The sequence below is a fragment of the Gracilinanus agilis genome, chromosome 1, assembly GCF_016433145.1.
Source record: "Gracilinanus agilis isolate LMUSP501 chromosome 1, AgileGrace, whole genome shotgun sequence".
Lineage (NCBI taxonomy): Eukaryota > Metazoa > Chordata > Mammalia > Didelphimorphia > Didelphidae > Gracilinanus > Gracilinanus agilis.
Window position 1 is genome coordinate 641,696,740 of NC_058130.1, and position 20,891 is coordinate 641,717,630.

The 20,891-nt window shown below is 37.9% G+C and overlaps 1 protein-coding gene across 1 annotated transcript in view; it reads left to right on the forward strand.

The window, feature by feature from the left end:
* GRHL2 (grainyhead like transcription factor 2) overlaps positions 1-20,891 on the forward strand; it is a 165,395-nt gene that overhangs the window by 117,036 nt on the left and 27,468 nt on the right. Inside the window, 3 exon segments of the mRNA XM_044683986.1 lie at positions 9,334-9,421; positions 10,022-10,161; positions 15,104-15,135. Of these exon segments, the coding sequence (XP_044539921.1) occupies positions 9,334-9,421; positions 10,022-10,161; positions 15,104-15,135 (260 nt within the window).

Sequence of the window (20,891 nt, forward strand, 5' to 3'; positions counted from 1 at the left end):
TGTATAAGAGACAGCTCTCTCTCTCTCTCTCTCTCTCTCTCTCTCTCTCTCTCTCTCTCTCTCTCCCTTCCTCCCCCCTCTCTGCCAGACTTATGATTTTATTGGTTATAGAAAACCCCTCTTAGAATCTCTTCCCTCTATGTAGATGAACAACTCCTTTGTAATTTACAGAATTACATGGATGACTGGGAGCTTAAATTACTTGCCCTTGGTCATGCAGTGACTACTATATGTCAAAACTCTTGAGTTTTTATTCCCTATTTCTTGCTGCATATATATTCAGAGTTGCATGTGTGTTTACAAATATAGTCAGTGAAATAATCAGCAAAAAGTTAGAGCTGCTGCTAGATCAGATGTGGAGTGTAAGAGCTAGATCAGGATTGCTTAAGGATTATTTGTTGCTCCTGCTGTTTTAGCATTGGAAAAGATTACATTTCTGAGATTAGTTACCTTTGTTTCTCTATTTCAGAGTCCCATACCTGGTACATAATAAGTGTGCTTGTTGATAGATGGATTGGACTTGGTAGGTGAACTGGGTCCCAGTAAAAGCATTGCAATAATAGTCAGAGCCCATATTCGTTTGTGTTTATAGAGATGCCTATTGTCACTTTATTAATTAAAGAATTAACCCAGAAGATAGTGTAGTATAATGTTTTGCCACCAAGTGGCACCATACTGAAGCCACTAGCCAAGTTTCATCATCTCTTCAGTCAGTCAACAAGCATTCACTGAGCATTTGCTCTGTGCCAGTAACTGTGCTCAATATGTGAGGGGTAGGAGGGGGTAGAGGGTGGGATGAGAAGAGTGAAGAGTTGCAGATGGCAATCTAGGTTTTGAGTCTAGATGACTAGAAAGATGGCACTACCCTCAACAGTGACAGGGAAGTTAGGAAGAGGAGAGAATTTGGGGAAATGAATTCAGTTTTAGATATGTTGAGTTTAGTATGTCTAAAGGACATTCCATTTAAGATATCCAGTAGGCAGTTGGAGATGTAAGACTAAAGGAGGTCAGGAGAGAGGTTTGTGGCTGTTTGGTTGTTTCAGTTGTGTCTGATTCTTTGAAATCCCATTTGGGGTTTTCTTAGCAGAGATACTGGAATGGCTTTTGCCATTTCCTTCTCCAGCTCATTTTACAGATGAGAAACCAAGGCAAACAATGTTAAGTGACTTTCCTGGAGCCAAATAACTACTGAGTGTCTTAGGCTAGATTTGATCTCAGGTCTTCCTGACTCCAGACTTGGTGCTCTATTCCCTGTGCTACCTAGCTACCCCAGGAGAGAGGTTAGGGCTGGAAAAATAGATCTGAAAATCATCACTATAGAGATGATAAATTAATTCTTAGGAGCCGGTGAGATCATCAAGTGAAACTTTAGAGTGGGAGAAGAGAAGGAGCATCTATCACGAGTGGAAATGATATGGACAAAAATCCAGCAAAGAAGTCTGAGATTGAGTGGTTGGACAAAGTAGGAGGTGAAACCAAGAATGTTGGCTTGAAAACCTAAGGAGAAAAGGATACTCAGTAGTGTAAGTGGCTGCAGGGAGGTCAAGAAGGATGAGAACTGAGAAAAACTAGTAGACTTGACAATTTAGAAGTTGCTCGTAACTTTGGAAAGAGTAGTTTCAGATGAGTGGTGAGGTTGGAAGTCAGAGAATGAAAAAGAGAGAGGTGAGGAAGGGGAGGCATCTATTGTAGATAGCCTTTTCAAGGAGTTTAGCCACAAAAGAGAGATTGGGGGATGAGAGTTAGTGATGGTTAGATAAAGTGAAGAGTTTTTTGAGGATGAAGGAGATGTGGGTGTGTTTGGAGGCAGTAAGGAAGAAGTCAGTAGAGAGGGAGAGTCCACTGCTTGCCAGAGTATGTTTGGTGTATACATGTTAGTATACTTCCTCCTCATAATAGCAGGTGCTGATCCTGATTCAGTTTTGATTTTATGGGTTTAAGAACAAAATACTGCTCCAAATTATTTGGAAATTATAGGAAAGTTTCTGAACGACTCTGCCCCTACCCTATGCCTGGGAAATGACTGTCAATCAGACCGACTATCTTTACATAGACAATCCACATTGTCAACATGGTTTATTAAAACATAGTAAACCAAGCAACTGTCAAGTACTCCCCTTACATAGAACACTTTACCCAGTTGTTCCTCTCAAACCTCCTAGCTTTTGAATCATGGGAGAAATTAGGGTAAAGGATAGTGTTTTTAGAACCTGTTAGGATGAATTTCTGCCAATAACAGCGAAATGAGGGAATCACTAGAGGGTAGGAATTGGTTTCCTGACCTCATCTTACCAAATTTTGCAATTACCTATCCAGTCCCATTTTTTTCTTTGTTGCTGGTGGTCTATCTCACCATCATTGTGCCTCGGTCTCATTTCTACCTCAGATTTTCCACCTGAGCCACTACAGCTTTCCAGTATCTGCCCCATCTCAGGAAATAGTGTCTCAATTGCAGTGATGGCATTTGCAGCACCAGCAAGCAGCCAGCTTTAGTCTTCATTCCTGCTTCTTAATTTCTGGTCACCTTGGGGGAAAATAGTTGAGTGGAAATCTCTTTCAAGGGTATAGGAAGAGGAAACAGGGAAGCTATTGCCTTCATGCAGCAACATCTACTTCTGGGTGTCTCAGTAATGGGCTTCCTCTTGTCAGAAATTTCATAGGTGCATTATCCCTGGCTGGGATGAAGAGTCAGTACAGAACCAGAAATATATATCCTTGTTCAGAGAACTCTCATGCAAAAATGGTGCTTTAAATAACTAAATTGTTGTCTTCTCATTTACTTGGACATGTTAAGAGGGAAAGATATTAAAGAATATGAGACTACCCCTGGAAGAAATATGAAAGAATTCATATTACATTATAACAAGTCCCAAAAATGATGTTTAAAAAAACTCATTTTTCTTCTTCCTCTTATCATGAGCTATAACATGGAATTGTAGGTAGCTATTATAATTTTGAAGCCCAAGAACAAAGAGAGATCCTGGAAAAAACTCCCCAAAAGAGCAAATGATCTTTTTTTTTTTTGACTTCCTTGTTGTATAGGAAAATACATTTGGAGTTTCAACCTGGGAGGCCAAATCACACCTTGCTCCATTGCCATGGTATAAGGAGACTTCCCCAACTCCAAGTCAATTAAGACCTATGTAACGCTTTCTTTATCCTGCTGAGAGGGTTTTATCCTAGTGTTTTTGTTTAATGGACTCCTTCAGCTCAAAAGTCTAAAAAAGAAAGTCCATTTATAGTCATTTTTCAGCAACAGCAGCAAAGTCAGTGTGCTTTTTCCCCCTTCTATTTTAAAGCTGCTTGTTTTCTACTTTCTGCAGTATCTCAGGCAAACTGAATTTTCCCCTTGCTTTCAGAACTTCATTTTGATTTCTTACTAACAAGCAGGTGTCCATAATGAGGCTCTTGTATATCGAGCTTCTCTTAAATCTTACACATTTGAAACTGTTTCTTAAAGCAAATATGTCTTCAGAATTAAAAGAACTTATTTGAATCAATTTCCTAATCACCCAGGGATAAGAGGGTTTTTATTACAGCAATCAGCAGGTGTATACTGTAGAAACGTTGAGAAATTTTCTCAAAATAAACCTGGGCAAACAGAATACTCATTTAACAGGCAACCAAAAAAGCTCTCACCTCTCAGGAGGTGATAAAAGGCATCATAGCATAAAGTATTCCCACCTTCTAGAGTGAACATTGGAACGGGAGGGTTATTTTCAGAGAAATGTATTTGGTATTTATAGTAAATTGTACTCACATGAAGGAGACATGTACTTCTTTTTTAAAGTGCAATTGAAAAAAAAATCTTTTAAAGTGGCTTCATCTCACAGTTTAGGTCTGTATGTGATTCTACAGAGAAAATGATGTTTTAAAGTGAGCCAATCCAATATCCCTTTACGTTATCGTGTCCTAAATTTAATGTCTTTCCAGAAGCTTCAAACTGAGCAGAAAAGGGAACTAAAGTGAAATCTATCAGAAAGGATGTTTGGGTAACATCAGGGATGATTGCTCAGATTAATTAATATCCATTGGTATTGGATGATGGGGAATGGAAATTCTCTATGTAGATCAAGATTCTGAACACTTTGCAATCTGCAGGGAATTTCATTAAAATTTTTTTTTTAGAATTTTGTTTATATTTTGAAAAGGGGCACAGGGTTCAAGGTCCCAAATGAAAGAACTCCTTTGGAGCACTCACAACTCTCTTTCCAACTGCCTTGTCTATACTCATCACACAATTATTCCTATTTAGGCTCTCAATTGGACTAAGTCAAATGCCTGCCATATAGATTCTTGTATCCAAACTTGCTCTTCTCAAATCCATCCTCCACATATTTGCAAGACTGATATCATCAGTTCTTCACTCTAGTAACTTCAGGGATTCCTGTTGCTAATAGAAATTCTTCTGGCATTTAAAGTCCTTTACAGTATGACTCCAGCCTATATTTCTAGTCTAAATGTACTTCATTTCCCTCATATACTCTGTTTTTCCAGCTACCTTAATTAATTGCATTTTCTCCCACATCCATTCCTTTGCATGTACTATTTGCCATTCCTGAAATACCCTCCCTGCTCCTATCCTCAATCTAACTTCCTTTAAGTCTCAGATCAAAGTCAGCCTTCTTCCAGAGACCTTTCCTGATTTTCCCAGTTGTTCCTACTCCCATTTCTCCACCAAATTTCCTTTTTTTTTTTTTAAATTTATACTGGTTTATCTGTTTATGTGTGCGCCTTGTAATCTCCTTGAGAACAAGGATCATCATTTTTGTCTTTGAATCCACTGTACCTAGCTCAATGACTGACACAGACTAAGTACTTTATAAACACTTTAAAAATTGAATTGCATTTATTAAAGAAGGCGGGGGAGACAACCAAACCATTTATATACTTAAATGACCAAGACAGATGGATTTCATACTTCCTTTTTCCAGTTATAATCCATAACAAGACTTTGCTCACAAATAAAAAATTCTCATTTATGGTCCAGGATGTGATTTAGGTCAATAGAAAAATAAAGATGCAGATTTTGATGGAAGATGAGAGTTGTCTGCATTAGTTTTCCCATAGATGGAGCAAATAAATAATCTTGACTTTTTTCTGCCATTGCTTATGTTTGAAATGTAGTTAAATACAGTAATATTTAGGCACTTAACAACTTGGGTTTTTCTTTTTCTTTAAATTCTCTAGCTGCCTAGTCCCATAAGAAAGCTGAAAGAGTAGAGATGACTTAATTTTCTGTTGCTATTTTCAGCATAGTAATGGTGGAAACTATTGTTTTGGGAATACTCCTCTAAGCTGATATTACTGTCTCTCTTATATCTGTCTCTATGTGAATTTCCACAAAGCCTTTCCAGTGTCAATGATATGTTTACATTTTCAAGGACTTTACTGACATTTTTAGTATACAGCAGCTCTTTTGACCATAAAGAAGTTGTGTGAATTGATAATAATGTTTATTTGCTTTTATAGTATCAAATATTTACAAGTGTGATAATTTTTCTAATTTTAACCATGCTTCAAGCCCCCAGCTCGTCCCCATTTCTTCAGGCCATTTTCCCCTAACTACTCTTCCCCTTACTTCTCTTTCCCTTAGACTCAGATTCATATTATAAACATCTTTACCTTGTAGTCTCCTTATCTGTAAAATGAGCTTGATAATAAATGATTAGATTGACAACTTCTAAGCCAGATCTTAATGCATAGAGCTTTGGATCTAGAAACAAGATGCCTTTTTTTATTTTCCAGTTTCAAGGAAAAAAGAAAAAGGAAGGTGTCTTTGGTTTACATTTCAAAAGAGTAAATGCTCCTTGAGGCCAGAGACTATGTCCATCTTTATCTTTGCAACTCTAATATCTTATAAAAGTAGCCTATTTGTACTTATTGAATGGATTAAATGATCACAACCCAAATTATTTTTTATGTAGGACTTTCAAGCCCTTATAAGACTTGTCTTAAAGAGTTGTCTTAAAAGATATCTAGCGGGCAGCTAGGTAGCTCAGTGGAGTGAGAGTCAGGCCTAGAGACAGGAGGTCCTAGGTTCAAATCTGGGCTCAGACACTTCCCAGCTGTGTGACCCTGGGCAAGTCACTTGACCCCCATTGCCCACCCTTACCAATCTTCCACCTATGAGACAATACACCGAAGTACAAGGGTAAAAAAAAAAGATATCTAGAAATAATGGGAAAGCAGGGGTGTTGGGGGATACTAGACATATTCCTAGACTGATTTTTGCCTTATGGTTGCTTAGGCAGTCATTGAGTTCTCCTCAGGTGGGCAAAAGCAGGCTCAAGAACAAGCTACCCACTTAGCTCTTTATGGGAATTTTTACTTTTCAAATTGCCATGATAGTAAAAATCTAAACACATGAGGAGGAAGAATTAATTCACAATTATGTAGATTAATCATCAAAAATTCTAGATGTCACAATGATACTGTGAGGTGTTGTGGTGACCCAATCCATGGTACTTATTTCCTTCAGGACTTTTATAGTTCTACAAGTCTATGATTCTCTGTATTGTCTCATTTATTTATTCAAGAAGCCACGTGACATAGTGGATAGAGAGCTGGCTTTTGTGTCAGAAGGACTTGGTTCATCAAGCCTGACTTGGAGCTGTATGAGCATAGACAAGCCACCCGACCTCTAAAGACTACAAGTTACATATAGGTTATTGGAATGTATCAACAGATAGAGTTTTTATAGTAGGAGTTACCTATAGTGAAGACAAAGATCCAGATGTGGGTATATGTATATGTATGTGTGTAGATAAATACATAAGGAAAATTTCTGTAGGAATTCTCTATAAGAAAAATCCCTCCAAAGAGAAAGATTTGGAATTCAGGTATGGTGATTCTACTGTCATTGATGTAGATAATCATTTATTATGGACATTTGTCAAATGGTTTCCACTTTGCATTCATTTATTGTCTTGCCAGTTTCGTTTTTAAATATTCGCTGGATGATCGGGCTTAATCCACTAGTTTTCTCATGAAGATTATATACTACTTATTTCTGTTTTATTAGGTTATGCTGCTAACAATCCTGTCAAATTTTACAAATAAGTTTATATTCTACATTCCCCTAGATTCCATGTCTCTGGTTGTCAAAGATATTTGCTGGCTGAGATAGGTTCAAGATTCTTTTGGCCTCCTAATTGTGTCAATTATTTTATAGTAAACTTCAAAAGGAAATGATCATAATCCACACCAATGTGTGTTCTTTTATCCATTGGTTATTTTCCATACTAAAAACTCATTTAAATATGTCATTCAAGCTGTTTTAATTAGATCAATTATATCTTTTCTTTTTTTCTTCTATTTTCATATTGATTTTGATCTTTCCTCTAATACATTCATGATCGGGGTAGATACAGGCAGCTGATTCCGGAATGATCCCACATCAGTAAACCATTCATTTCCTATCTGTTTAGATATAGCATAAGAATTTGTGATATTATTTGGGGTTTATCATATCTAGCCCCTTTTGACTCTCTTCTTGAAAAGATATTATTAATAGATTAGGGCTTGGTTTGGTGTCTATGCAATCAATAAAACTTTGGCTTTTATTTCTTGGTTCTGACCCATATTTCCACTGTACTTACATGTACCAGCCTGCCTTTGCATTGAAGTCACTAAGTATTCAAGTATATGCTGATTTAATTTGAAGGAACTTACTCAATTCTTCATATAATTTCTGTGCCTTCTTATCCTCTGTACTGGTATGCCTTTATGCCGGATGTCTTGCTTGTGGCCCTAATGAGCACTGCAATGTGTGGCAATCAAGTGTCCCATGAAATTTTCTTGTCGCTTGAGTATACAGAGCAAGCCATCACTGCGAATTCTCTTAGTTGATGCTTGAAGGGTACCTAGGAGCCATTCTTCCATTAAAACTGCAGCTTCCTCATATCTTCTTGTTTCATAAATATCAAGGAGATCAATCCTGATGTGATTCATTTCCTCTCCTAGTCAGTTGACTCTCCTAGTATGAATCTTGGAACTGGTTCTCTTTCCCCATCTTGACTCTGAGCTCTGTATTCTGCCAACTTCTTTGCCGTGGAGATATTGGGCTATCTGCATCCTGAGATATTACCAGGGAGGCAGCCACAGGACAGCCAAGGCCAAACAAGTGTGTGAGCCTCACAACTCTGCTTCCAAACTGTGGGAAGTTGACATTGTTTAAGCTTGCCTTGGTGAGGTTCTCAACATGTTTTTAATATTTATTTAAAAAAAATAAACATGCCCAATACTGCCCTTATTTTATGATTTCTGTACACAAGGGGCTATGTGGATTTTAAATATAAATTTTTTAGAGCACATGCATATTAAATGGTATAATATGCATATACACATTAGATTATGTTTACATACCATCTCTATTTTGCTGCTAATTTAATAAATCAAATGCATATCTTTTTTAAAACAAGACAAGTCACATTTAGAGTATCATTGGTTAAGATATCTAAAATCTGTGTCATAATACTCTCAGCTCCTTTTTTTCTGTCAATTTGCTACCATCATTTGTCTTATTTGTCTTGTGATATTGTGGTTATGAGCATTACTTAACATTCATCCATCATCATCCAGAAGGGTATGGAGTTGAGTTTTTCTCTGTTTTCTCTGAGTGGATTCCACATTGAAATTCTATAGACAGACAAGAAGGTAAAACAAGAGAAAGAAGATGGAATCACACCCAAAGTGAAGAGATGTGTCAGTATGGTCAAGAATGTGGTCTATATTGATAGAATTAGGTATTATTGGTAGTACAACGATCCAGGACAATTCTGAGGGACTTAGGACAAAAAATGTTATCTACTTTCAGAGAAAGAACTGTTGGAGTCAGAAAGCAGATGAAATCATATGATTTTTCAATTGTTTATTAAAGTTTACATTTTGTGGTCTTGGCTTTATAATATTACTCACTTCCAAAAGTGAACAATATGAAAATATGTTTTGCATGATAACACATAGAATAACCCAGATCGAATCGCCTGCCAAGGAGGGGGAAGGGAGAGAAGGAGATAAGTCTGATCATATAACTTAGGAAAACTTGTGTGAAATTTGTTATTACATATAATTGGTAAAAAAATTAAAAAAAAAAAGAATGTGGTCTATACCAGAAAAAATCAATCTTAGTTGTTTTTAAGGATGGTTAGTAGTATATCCTAAAGCTTTCCCCTTTGAAGCTCTGGCCCCTCCTGAGTGATGGAAGTGGAGCCCTTCTGTCTCTCTCTTTCCTCTGGCTTTTTTCACATTCTCCAAGACTTTGATGGAGACAGCAGCTCTGGGTGCTTTGTTAACATGCCTGGCATTGTTTGTGTTTGTTTTCATTGTCAGGGAGCAGAAAGAAAAATCCGTGATGAAGAGAGGAAGCAGAACCGAAAGAAAGGAAAAGGTCAAGCAGCACAGACCCAGTGCAACAACTGTGAGTTTGACCGGAAAACTTGGTATTCATCGTCAAGTGCTGTGACTTCATTAGGGAAAGGAAGGCCAAGAGAGGCTGTGTGATACCATGAACAGAGAAGCCTCAAGGAGCCCTGGGCTCAACTTTTGTCTATGACACTCTTCATGACCATGGGAAAGTCATCTATTATCCCCGAGCTTCAGGCTTCCTTACCTCTAAAATGGAGATAATCTTAACTTGGTACTTAGCTCAAAGGGCTGTTCTGAGGTTCAAAACAGATTATATGTGAAGAGAGTGTCAAAAATATTAAACTATCCAAAAGGACAGTGCCAATCTCAGAGAAGACCACGTACATACTAGAGATGACCTAAGCTTTCTCAGATCTTGGCCACCTACTGGCTACATCATCCCTTATGAAAGGTATAAATGGTGTTAAAGGCGTAATCTATTATGGGATGACCAAAGGAACAATTTATATCTGCCTTAATGTGTGTTGCTTGTTAAAGCAGCATTTTCTCTGGAGGGAATAGTTAATGAGCTTTATCAGGGGCTGGGGCTGTGGTTGGAATTTCTAAATCAAATATCATCCTTGGTCACTAATAGTTCTGTAATTCCGTTCAGCCACTGATGGGAAGTTGACAGCAATACCCTTACAGAAAAAGAGTGATATCACCTACTTCAAGACAATGACTGATTTGGATTCTCAGCCTGTTTTATTCATACCAGATGTTCACTTTGGAAATTTACAGAGGACTGGACAGGTAGGACACACCTTTCATCCCGAGCATGAGTCATAGAACCTGAAGGCAACTGAAATCAACTCTAATGTAATGACATGGTTTTTGGGGTTTGCTTGTTTTAAAGTACCCTCCTTGACAAAATGTCACAATTCTGCTTGTTGAAAGTCGATCTTTTTAAGTGAAAGGGTGAGAGGAAGAGCATAAGTCTGAAAATTGCTCTGTTAAGGACAAGAGTCGACAGAAAAATGGAAAAGGATAAATAAAAATGTTTGAAAGCCTTTTGGAGCATGAGAAAAACTTCTGGTCCATGCTGAATTGGCTTGATGCCATAGAGTGCCACCTAGCGGTAAAAAGAGAAGCCATGCCTATAGTCTTCCATCTTAGCACAGAAAGTAGCCTAAGAGAGCATTATGGAAATCTGAACTTTTCTCTATTCGCCCCCCACTCCCATTAGTATCTTCCCTTTTCATCATAAATAAGTGGACCAGATTCCAAGGTGTCAAAAAAATGGTTATTGTAAAAAACAGAGGCTAGCAGAATGATTTAATAAGAAAGGAGTCAAAGTGCCCTGTTTTCAACAGTTCTGAATGTCTTCCAAGTGTATTGGAAACACAAATCTTTCCTAGTTGATGTCAGTGAAGGCTCCATTGCAAAGGGATCTTAAATCAAATATAAGAGCACAACAGTTCAGCCTGGGCTTTTTAAAAAAGCAACCCAAGCACTAAACCTAATCCCAAAGTTACGTGACATGGCACTTCCTTGTGATTAAGAATTTGGAAATAGAACAGAGAGGACTAGAGTTGACTTATGAAAAAAGATGTATTGGCCTTTGAGAAGCAAAGAGCCAGGGAAAAACAAAACTCAACTTTTGCTTCCATTTTCACCATTCATATGCCCACTAATTGCTCAGAAAAATTTGTTCTTAACTAGACGGTAGAAAGAAAGTTCAGTATATTTTTGTAAATCATTTTTGAATTTTAAAAAATCATCAGAATCCCTCATGAGTTATTCTACCCTTATCTTGAAGAGTATTTTAATTTAGTTGCATGGCTTTATATGGAATAGATGTGTGTTGCATACAAGAACAAAGAAGTGAAGGCTATTTGCAGTCTCTTTGCCCTGACAAACCTTCACACAGCTCAAGTTCACATACCATCCAAGAGAGAGAACAATTGAGGAAGATTGTTATTATTAATTATTATTAATTTACTAACAGTCCTTTGATTCTGGTTTCATGTTAAAGCCCTAAACACTATCTTTTCTCTTGGCAACTTTCCTCTGAAATTAAAAAAGCTACAACGTAATTTTAAAAGTGGAAAAGACCATTTCCTCTGTATGTACAGGCTAAGGGTATAGTTGAAGTATAGATGGGCCATCATTAAGAATTTGGGGATAGGAGGAAAACAGAATACTTTGGCCAAATGTGGCCCTTTGTGCCCATCAGCCCCAATATCTAGGCAATGCTATAGCTCAGTGGTTCCCAAACTTTTTTGGCCTACTGCCCCCTTTCCAGAAAAAATATTACTTAGCGCCCTCCTGTCACATACTATCACTGCCCCCTTACAGTTATTCATCGCTTCCAAATGCACCTGTTGCCATCACTTCCCCCCTGGATCACTGCAGCACCCACCAGGGGGTGTTGGCGCCCACTTTGGGAATCACTGCTATAGCTGCTGCTTCCTTCCCAAGCCTCTGATCTAACAAAGCTCTCAGAAGAGAATGATCTATTTAGAATACAAAAACTGTGTTTCACTTCACTAAAACCATGAAATCCTTCTTAGCTGTGTGACCCTGAGCAAGTCACTTAACCCCCATTGCCTATCTCTTCCCACTCTTCTCCCTTGGGACCAATACGCAGTATTGATTCTAAGATGGAAGGTAAGGGTTTAAAAAAACAACTGTGAAGTTTCCTGGAGACCAGCTTTCTGCAACCCTCAGGTTTTCAGAAGGACCCCTAGAAGCAAGTGAGAAGGCAACAGGGAGATAACATGGTAATGAAAAAGCCAGTCTTAAGCACACAAGAACAAACTGATGGGGGCAGCTAGGTGGCTCAAAGCTTTGAGAGCCAGACCTGAAGATGAGTGGTCTCAGATTTAAATCTGGCCACAGATACTTCCTAGCTATGTGAACCTGGCCAAGTAACTTAACCCCCATTGCCTAGCCCTTACTGTTCTTCTGCCTTGGAACCCATACACAGTATTGATTCTAAAATGGAAGGTAAGGGTTTAAAAAAAATGAAAAGCTGACAAAGCAAGGAATAGCCAGAGAACTGAAGATTAATTGCCATACACATAATTGGCCATGTCAACAAAAGACCAGCCTTTTTGTGCAAAATTAAAGAACCACGAGAAGACAAGAGATATGGAAGAAGCAAAGAGTAAAAAAGAGAGGGAAGAGAACAGTGGGAATTAAAAGTGACTATGGGGTATTGAAGAGCAGATATTCTAAAAGGGAAAAAGTGAGCCAGAGAAATTGATAGAACACCTGGAAGAGGCAAGGGGGAGGCAGCACAGTTATCTTTACCTTGGTAATTCCTACAGATAGTATCGTGCAGATGCTGAGGAAAATCAGCCATATGGCAGGAGGCAAGTGGCAAAGAGCCATTTGGATATCTCAGCCATTGATATATCATAGGGCAACAATCCTCTTGCTAGATAAACTTAGAGCTCTCTCTGGGGAGCCAGAAATAAAATCTGGGAGTATTCACCATTTTTCTGCCTCTGCGATACTATTTCATGGATTCAATCTACTAAGCAGGATGCTATTCAAAATTGGAAGGCTAGATCCAAGAGTTCATGAGAAAGCCAATCAACCATGCATGTACACATAGGACTTTCAGGCTTGTTTTGACATGAAGGTACAATCTGAGTGTTCCATATTCTGGGAGTTCTGTTAGAATTACAAAATTAGGAAAAGCATAAGATAATTGTGGCTTAGTGTCATGTCAGCAGAAGTATTAGCTGGTGATGATGAAGAATGATCAGTCACTGGGATAAACCTTCCCCCAAGCATACATTACTGAAGGGGTAAGAAATGTTTCTCCTTCACACCCTTTGAACCTGTGAATTAGAAGGACAAGCACATGCTGGCTAGGAGGTACCTGTAATCCCTTCTTGCAGAATTCACAAATAATGTCTTAAAACTGACAAACCTAAGGACACGGACAGTTAGGATGAAGAGATGATTTTTTTTTTTTGGAGAGTGAGAAAATCCCATGGGCAAAGGATGCTTCTCTCTTTTATTTACAGATCTATTTTGCATAGAGGCAGACAGGTTTTGCCTAGAATGTTATTTGGCTAAACATTTGTGAAAGAGGAAAATTATCCCCTGTCACCGCCTACCATAAGGCAAGCTGACATCAAGCACTCTTCTAGGAAAATCATTTCCAGGGCTATTGTTTGGAATTAGTACATATTATGTTTGATGTCCTTCTTGACCTATAGCTGCCATTTATTACAATGACCAGCGCTCATTAGAAGGACTCTGTCATCAAGAGAAGGTTAAACAATGTTCTGTGTACCCTATTTAAGAATAGGAAAGAATACTATACATTACAATAAAAAATTTAAATTTTTAAAAAGTCTAACACTTAAAGGGAAGACTTTCACCATCAGAAAAACATCATCATAAATTATTGATTTTCTACCGCTTCAAAATAGCTGAGGTTTTACTATAGAACAACTCCTTAGGCTTGCCAACCACTATTGGGATTTGCTGAAAGTTTCCAGAAAACTTCCAAACTGCCGCCAATTTCCCTCTCTACAATGCTAATGAGGGAACAGTGATTAATGTATCCTAGAACTTGAGTAGATTTGGCTGGCAGACCTGCCTGTTGCACATCAGATGAGGCGAAGTGAATGACCAGTATAGGCATCTTGCTGTGCCTAAGTTAAAAGAGAAACAGAGCACAGAACAACCTCATTAGGGGGTGGTTGTGTAAAGCAGTCTTGCAGTTGTTTTTCATAAGTCAATATGTCTTGAAAACCCAAGTGTCTGTCTGTAGCAGGTATGGTGAGGTCTGCACAAAGACTCTCATCTGAAGTAAACAAAACCATCTGAGTATTTATCATAACTTCTTGAAGATCAATTGACTTATTTCCATTCTGCTTGCTTTTTCATGGGCCTTAGAGGAAGAAGGTTATTTCCCCTCCCCCCCAACCTAAGAGGTCTCCTTGATGGTTGGGAGGACCATCTGCAGATGTGAATTTGCTCAATTCCAGATGGAGCCAGCTTTGGGCCTTTTTTTTTTTTTTTTTTTTTTTTTTTTGTTGTTGTTGTTGTTGTTGTTGTTGTTGAGGGATGTCAGGTCCCTCTTTTCTCCTTGAGGAAAAAGCTGAGAAGCCATAAACTGATGCTCTGGGACTAGAGCTGCTTTTGTGTGTCCCTTCCCTCTGTCCATATTTACCCCAAATAACAGTTGATCATGAAGTCAATTCCTTCATATGTTAATTTTCATATAGTACTCACAGAGCATACAGACATTATCCAAAGAGGCCTATTCCAGTTTTACCACATTTTGTGGCTTATAGACCTTGTTTGAAATTCTCCTAACATCAGCGACCAATTTTGGGATTAGACTAGACCAGAAGCAATCTTTTCTTTAAAGTTCTAGGTATTCTGACCAGGACTACTTTGGCCAATAATTAGATTTTAAATGTTATTTCATTAAGATATAAGACATTTCTTTCAGGGGGAGGGTAATTATTGTTATTCTGTTTAGATTTTACATGTAAAGAAAAACGTGTGTGTGTGTGTGTGTGTGTGTGTGTGTGTGTGTGTGTGTGTGTATACCGCACTCAACAGTTTTGTCCTTTTTGAGAAAAGAAGAGAGAGAGCACTAGAGAGAGCATTTTTTGGAAGATTGTGGCTCACACATCATATTTTCATCTCTCTTCTCTGAATGATGTTCTTTCAGTTGGGATAACAGGGTCGGGATAAAGTAAACCTGTTATTTTTTCTGCAGGCATATTACAACACCGATGACGAGCGAGAAGGGTAAGACATTTAGTTCTTTCATTTCAAAGCTTGGAGGGAAATAAGGGACAGTCAGTTCATGCCAATGGAAATGCTCCATCTGTGTATTTCAAGCAGGGAGTGGAACCTCTCCAATGCTAGCTTTTGTAATGGACTTGATGATACTAAGGACTATTTGGGAGGGAAGCCCAGGAAATACCACATTCCATTTCTGACGCTCATATTTCTTCTTCTCCTCTCTATAGACTAACTTGGAATTATTGTGTTTTTTCTTTCTCTTTCCTGAGCAATCTAGTTTTTTAACCTTTCCACTTCGAGTAGAATGTTAAGTAAGGAGAAGTGTTAAGTTGGCAGGGAATGCATTATTTTTATTGTTTTTTTAAATGTGTTTGTTTTGAACACTAATTTAGAATGCATTGTATATTTCATCCTTTCATAAACATTTATAAAACATCGTCTTTGTACAAGGCACTGTGCAAGGTGCTGAGTATCCAGAGATGAAAAAAGATACAGTTCTTGTCTTCAAGGAGCTTATGATAGCTCTCATAGCACAAGAGGAAGTCAGGCAGGAATAAATCACTCGGACCTTCCTGGTCACCCAACCTCACCGGCCATATTTGATTGGAGCATGGGATAAGAATTTGTCATTGCTATACAATCAGAATGCCAAGTACTCTATGAGTAGTACTTCTTAAAGTGAAGATAGTCATTAGGCTATCTTTAGCACCAGTTTCCTCCCACACATATGCATTACACACCTTCTACTCTAGGAATATTCCTGATTTGTGTGTGAAGTGAAGATGGCAAGGTAAAGTTTGAAGAAAGAGTTGAAATGGGTTCAGGTACTTTTATTTGAGTCATTAAAAATATAGGCATCTGTCTATTTCTCCCATGCCACAGTTTCATCTTCTAGTCTACGAAGGCAACAGAAGCAGAGGAAGTATTCTATTTCTCTCCAAGTTATTGGGCAAATGAGCATAATGCTTTTCCCTTTTATGGGACTTTAAACTTTCACTGAGTACTGTGAATCCAGGAAGCCAGTTGAATAAAGGAGAGTTTCACTTTTTAGCTTCCAGATTTTATTATCATTATTTATTACCATTTATATAGCACTTTATACTTTCCAAAGCACCACATTCTTCATTATTTCATTTCATAGAACCATAGAAGCTTAAGAGTTGGAAGGGACTTTAGAGGAATCTTTTCTGTGTCCCTGATCACAGGTCATCTAACCTCTTGCTTGCTGACCTCCACTGACGGGGGCTCCCTACCTCATGAGGCAGCCTATTCTATTTCTGTTGTCCTCTAGATATAAGAAAGGTCTTTTGTTGAGCCACAATCTTTATTCATATTTATACTTTATTCATGTAACTTTTCACTCTTCTTGTCTGAATTTTGCCCTCTTAATCTACGAACCATAGGCTTAATCACTCTTCTGCTGGATACTTCTTAGATATTTGCCATTTGATACTATATATGTCCCCTAAGCTTTCTTTCTTTGGGACAAACATCCCCAGCATCTGCAACTGATTCTTCTAAGAGAGGATGCTCAACTAAATCTATTCCCCATTTTCCCCATCTTTCCTCATGTGACTTTATTCCATGTCTCATAATTTTGGAATCGAATTTTATTCTATAGAATTGAGAATGAGTTTGGGGGAAGATATAATTATTCTTAATTTCAATTAAAGAGATTGAGGTTCACTGGAGCTAAGTGACTGCCAAAGTCATATATCTGGTTAGTAATAAAGCCAAGATTAAAACCCAGACCTCCTTCTACTTCCTCTAAAGTGCTTTCATCATTAATCTGTATCCAAGTTCACTTGTCCGGTACCTATATTTTTTATTGACTCATTTATTTTCCCCTTAATTATTAGTATTATTAACATCCTTACCTTCTGTTTTGTAATCAATATGCAGTATTTATTCCAAGGCAGAAGAATGGTAAGGGTTAAGTAATGGGGGTTAAGTAACTTGTCTAGGGTGACACAGCTAGGAAGTATCTGGGGCCAGATTAGAATCCAGAACCTCCCATTTCTAGGCCTGGCCATCAATCCACTGAACCACCTACCTGGCCCATTTCTCTTAATGATTAATAATATATTTAATGCCAAAGTATTTTTAGTATTATGAATACCCTTGATAAAGAAGCAATGTGGGGTAGGAGATAAGAGCAAGAATAAGAATCAGGGAGGTTTAGGTTCAAGACTTGCCTCTACCATGGATTGCCTGTGAGTTCCTGGACAAACTTAATCTCAGTATTCCCCTCCCCCAAGATTATAAGAATCTAAGTTGCAGTACAGTTTTTGATTGGCATTAGATTTGCCCACCAAAAATTAAATGGACCAATGAAATCATAGGTGTGGGTTGTCCTCTTCTCCACTGCTGCCCCCTCCTTCCCTCCTGCCCCGTACCCTGAAAAATAACTTAGGATTCTTAGTGAATATACTTAGACATTTTGTTTTGTTTCTGTTGTTTTTTCTTAAGTTTTACTTTCCTCCCACCCCAATTGATCAACAAATGTTTATTTAATGCCTTCTATGTGTCGGGCATTGTGTTAGGCACTAGGGATATAAATATGAAAATAAGAGAGTCTCTGTCTTCAAAGGGCTCATAATTCTGTTCCTACCCCAGAAATCTGTGCTTTAGAACAACAGACCATATTCAAACATGCCAACCAACTACTCTTTCTGTTTTATCCTGGATTTCCCTGGTGGTTCTCACTTTATTTTTACTAGATGCCATGTTAAATTACCTAATCTCCCAATTCAATGATTCTTTTTAAATTTAGAGTTGATTAAGGATTTATTCTCCATTCACATTCTTCTGCATATGCTATATGTCCAAAATATTTAACATTTTACATATATTTTTTCATTTGAGCCTTATAACAACCCTGGGAGTTGAATATAAAAATTGTGATCATACCCATTTTACAGATGAGGAAAGAGGTTCTGTGAAGTTAAGTGGTTTTTACCATGGTTATATAGCTAATGAATGGGAGAGGTTGGACTTGAATCCAGGTCTCTCCTGGTTCCAAGTCCCACATTTCTTTCTATTATACCAAACTACCTCATAATAAATGTCCAGAGAATGACTAACTGACTACCTCAAATCAGTAAATCAGAAAAGTGGAAATTAAAGATGATAAACATCATGGGTTTTTTTCTTATTTTTCACTTTGGAGTAAACCATTGTCTTTCCCCTACCTGGCCTATGAGAGAGTTTCACTGAGTTACTCAAATCTCAAGGCACTAGAGACTTAGCACCCTTCTTGCTCATCCTCCAAAATGTGGAGGGTTCCATATTAATGCTTGTAATTGGATCAGTCTGGTGGACACCTGAAGAGTTAGTCTTTTAAAACCCAGCCCCTTCCTGCCTTGAGCAGATCATTCATTTTAAAGGTACTGATATCAATTCTCCTATGAAATTCATTGTACTTCCTTGTTAAACATAACCATGTTACTGTTAAAATAAGGACAAAATGCTGTTTTATCTGTCATCAAATAGCTCGACATTTTATAATTTGAATTAAACACTCAGCTTTCCTTCCAGCTGGTGATGTGAGATTCCCATGCCAAGATGCCCAAACCTTTTCCCAGAGACCTCCTAGTGAGGCACTGTTGTAAGTTAGGGACTCCATCACCACTGGGAAATGCTATTCAGACAAATGCTCCAGCAATAATGAATGCAATTAAAAAAGGAAATTCAAGGGGACATAGGCATAGAAAGCAACTGGCAGCCAGCCACCCATGCCCTAATAAGCTCACAAAAGATGGTTAGGTGCTTTTTGAAATAATAAAGGAAGTGCTCAGTTTGACTTCCACTGTAGAGCCTGAGTCTCAGCTTCTTTGCCCTAGTAATTCTCCACAATGTTGAAATTTCACCCAGGATCGAGTAACTCACAGAAAGAAGTGCATTAACTCTTTTAAGCCATGAAGATACTACAATACTAAATCAGAAAAGAGAGTAGGGGAAAAAAAGAAGGAAGGGGGAGAATGGAAAAAGAAAAAAAATACCGACTACACAGAGGATATGAGGTCTGCCTAGAGATGAAAATAAGGCAGGAAAGAAAAGCTAGGTGACTATATAGAGATAAAGGGAAAGAATGGAGATCAACTCAGAACAGGGTTTTGAAATAAGGAAAACTAATCATTGAGCAGAGATAATTTCTTTTTAAGGAGACAAAACCTAAAGATGTCATAAATGTTTAGGTCTGGAAAGGACCGTTGATATCATCTAGGTTCTTTTGTACCAATGAGAAAATTGAAGGCTAGAGCAGTTATATTACCACCTCTTCCCAATGGAAGTTCCTTACTTCGGATTGCCTTCAGTTTACCCTGTATAGATCTCATATGTGCCTCATGTTGGCTTGTCTCTTCCATTCAAATATGAGTTTCTTGAGAGCAGGGACTGTTTTTGGCTTTTGTTGTATCCTCAGCCCTTAGCAAAACCAGTACCTTACATGTAGTAGGTGTTTCATAAATGCTTCTTGATGTTGCGATAGATCTGGGACTAGAACCCAAGCTGCATATTGAATTCAACAGCCATTCATTAACCATTCTATGATATGGCAGGCACTGTGCTAAGCAATGGGGTTACAGAGAAAGACTATAACAGTCCCTGACCTCAAGGAGTTTATGTTCTAACGGGGCAGACAACACAAAAACCTCCACATACGTAAAAGCTATATACTGAGTAAATTGAGCTTGGAGGTATGAGACATACAATGGTAATTGATATGGAGTTCACATTATAGAGAGGAGAAATGATATATGCACAAATGTTAAGTTAATAGAAAATAACACAATTATACAAGAAGTGCATACAAGCTTCTTTAAGTCCAAAGATGGAGAGATCAACTTGTAGTTTCCTGTCTCCCAGTCTAGACTTTTTTTTTAAACCCTTAACTTCCATATTAGGATTCAATATTGAATATTGGTCCCAAGGAAGAAGAGAGATAAGGACTAGGCAATGGGGATTTAGTGATTTGCCCAAGATCACACAGCAAGGAAGTATTTGAGGATAGATTTGAACCCAAGACTTCCCATCTCTAGGTCTGGCTCTCAATCCACTGAGCCATCTCAATGCCTCCTCAGACCTCTTTCTTAGGAACAAGTTAATGATCAAGAAACTTTTTCTGTTGAACAATAGAGAGACAGACTTTCGATTGAAAAGAAGTTGCTTTCATCTTCAGTACCATCTTTGGCATCTATCCCTCTTTCCTTTTCACAATACATCAGACAGAGCCACTCTGCTGATTCAGAGGAAGGAGTAGCTGGTGCTGACTGACTCCTGGCTCTGACTGTCTCTGGGCACTTTCTCTTTGTCCGTACAAGGCAGCCTTAGCTTTCACATTTCTGAAGAGAGGCCAGATATTTTGCAAAGTCATTTTTAAGACTGAATTGCAGAGTAGCTGAGAAAAGAAATGGGTCCAGGAACCAATAACTACTTTGGCCAGAGACACCGAATTTTTGCCCGGCGAGAGACCACAGAGTCCAAGTAATCCAATATGTATGTACACAGATAATTCCATCTACAATGTTCCAGACAATTAGTCATCCAGCCTCTTTTGGAACAGAGGAATAATAATAACAATAACAATAAATCTCATTTTTATTTATATATTATTTATTTATATATTATATGAAAATATAAAAATAAATTTACACATATAAATATACAATTATGTAATAATTATAATTACATTATTATTATTATTATTATTATTAGTAGTAGTAGTAGTAGTAGTAGTAGTAGTAGTAGTAGTAGTAGTA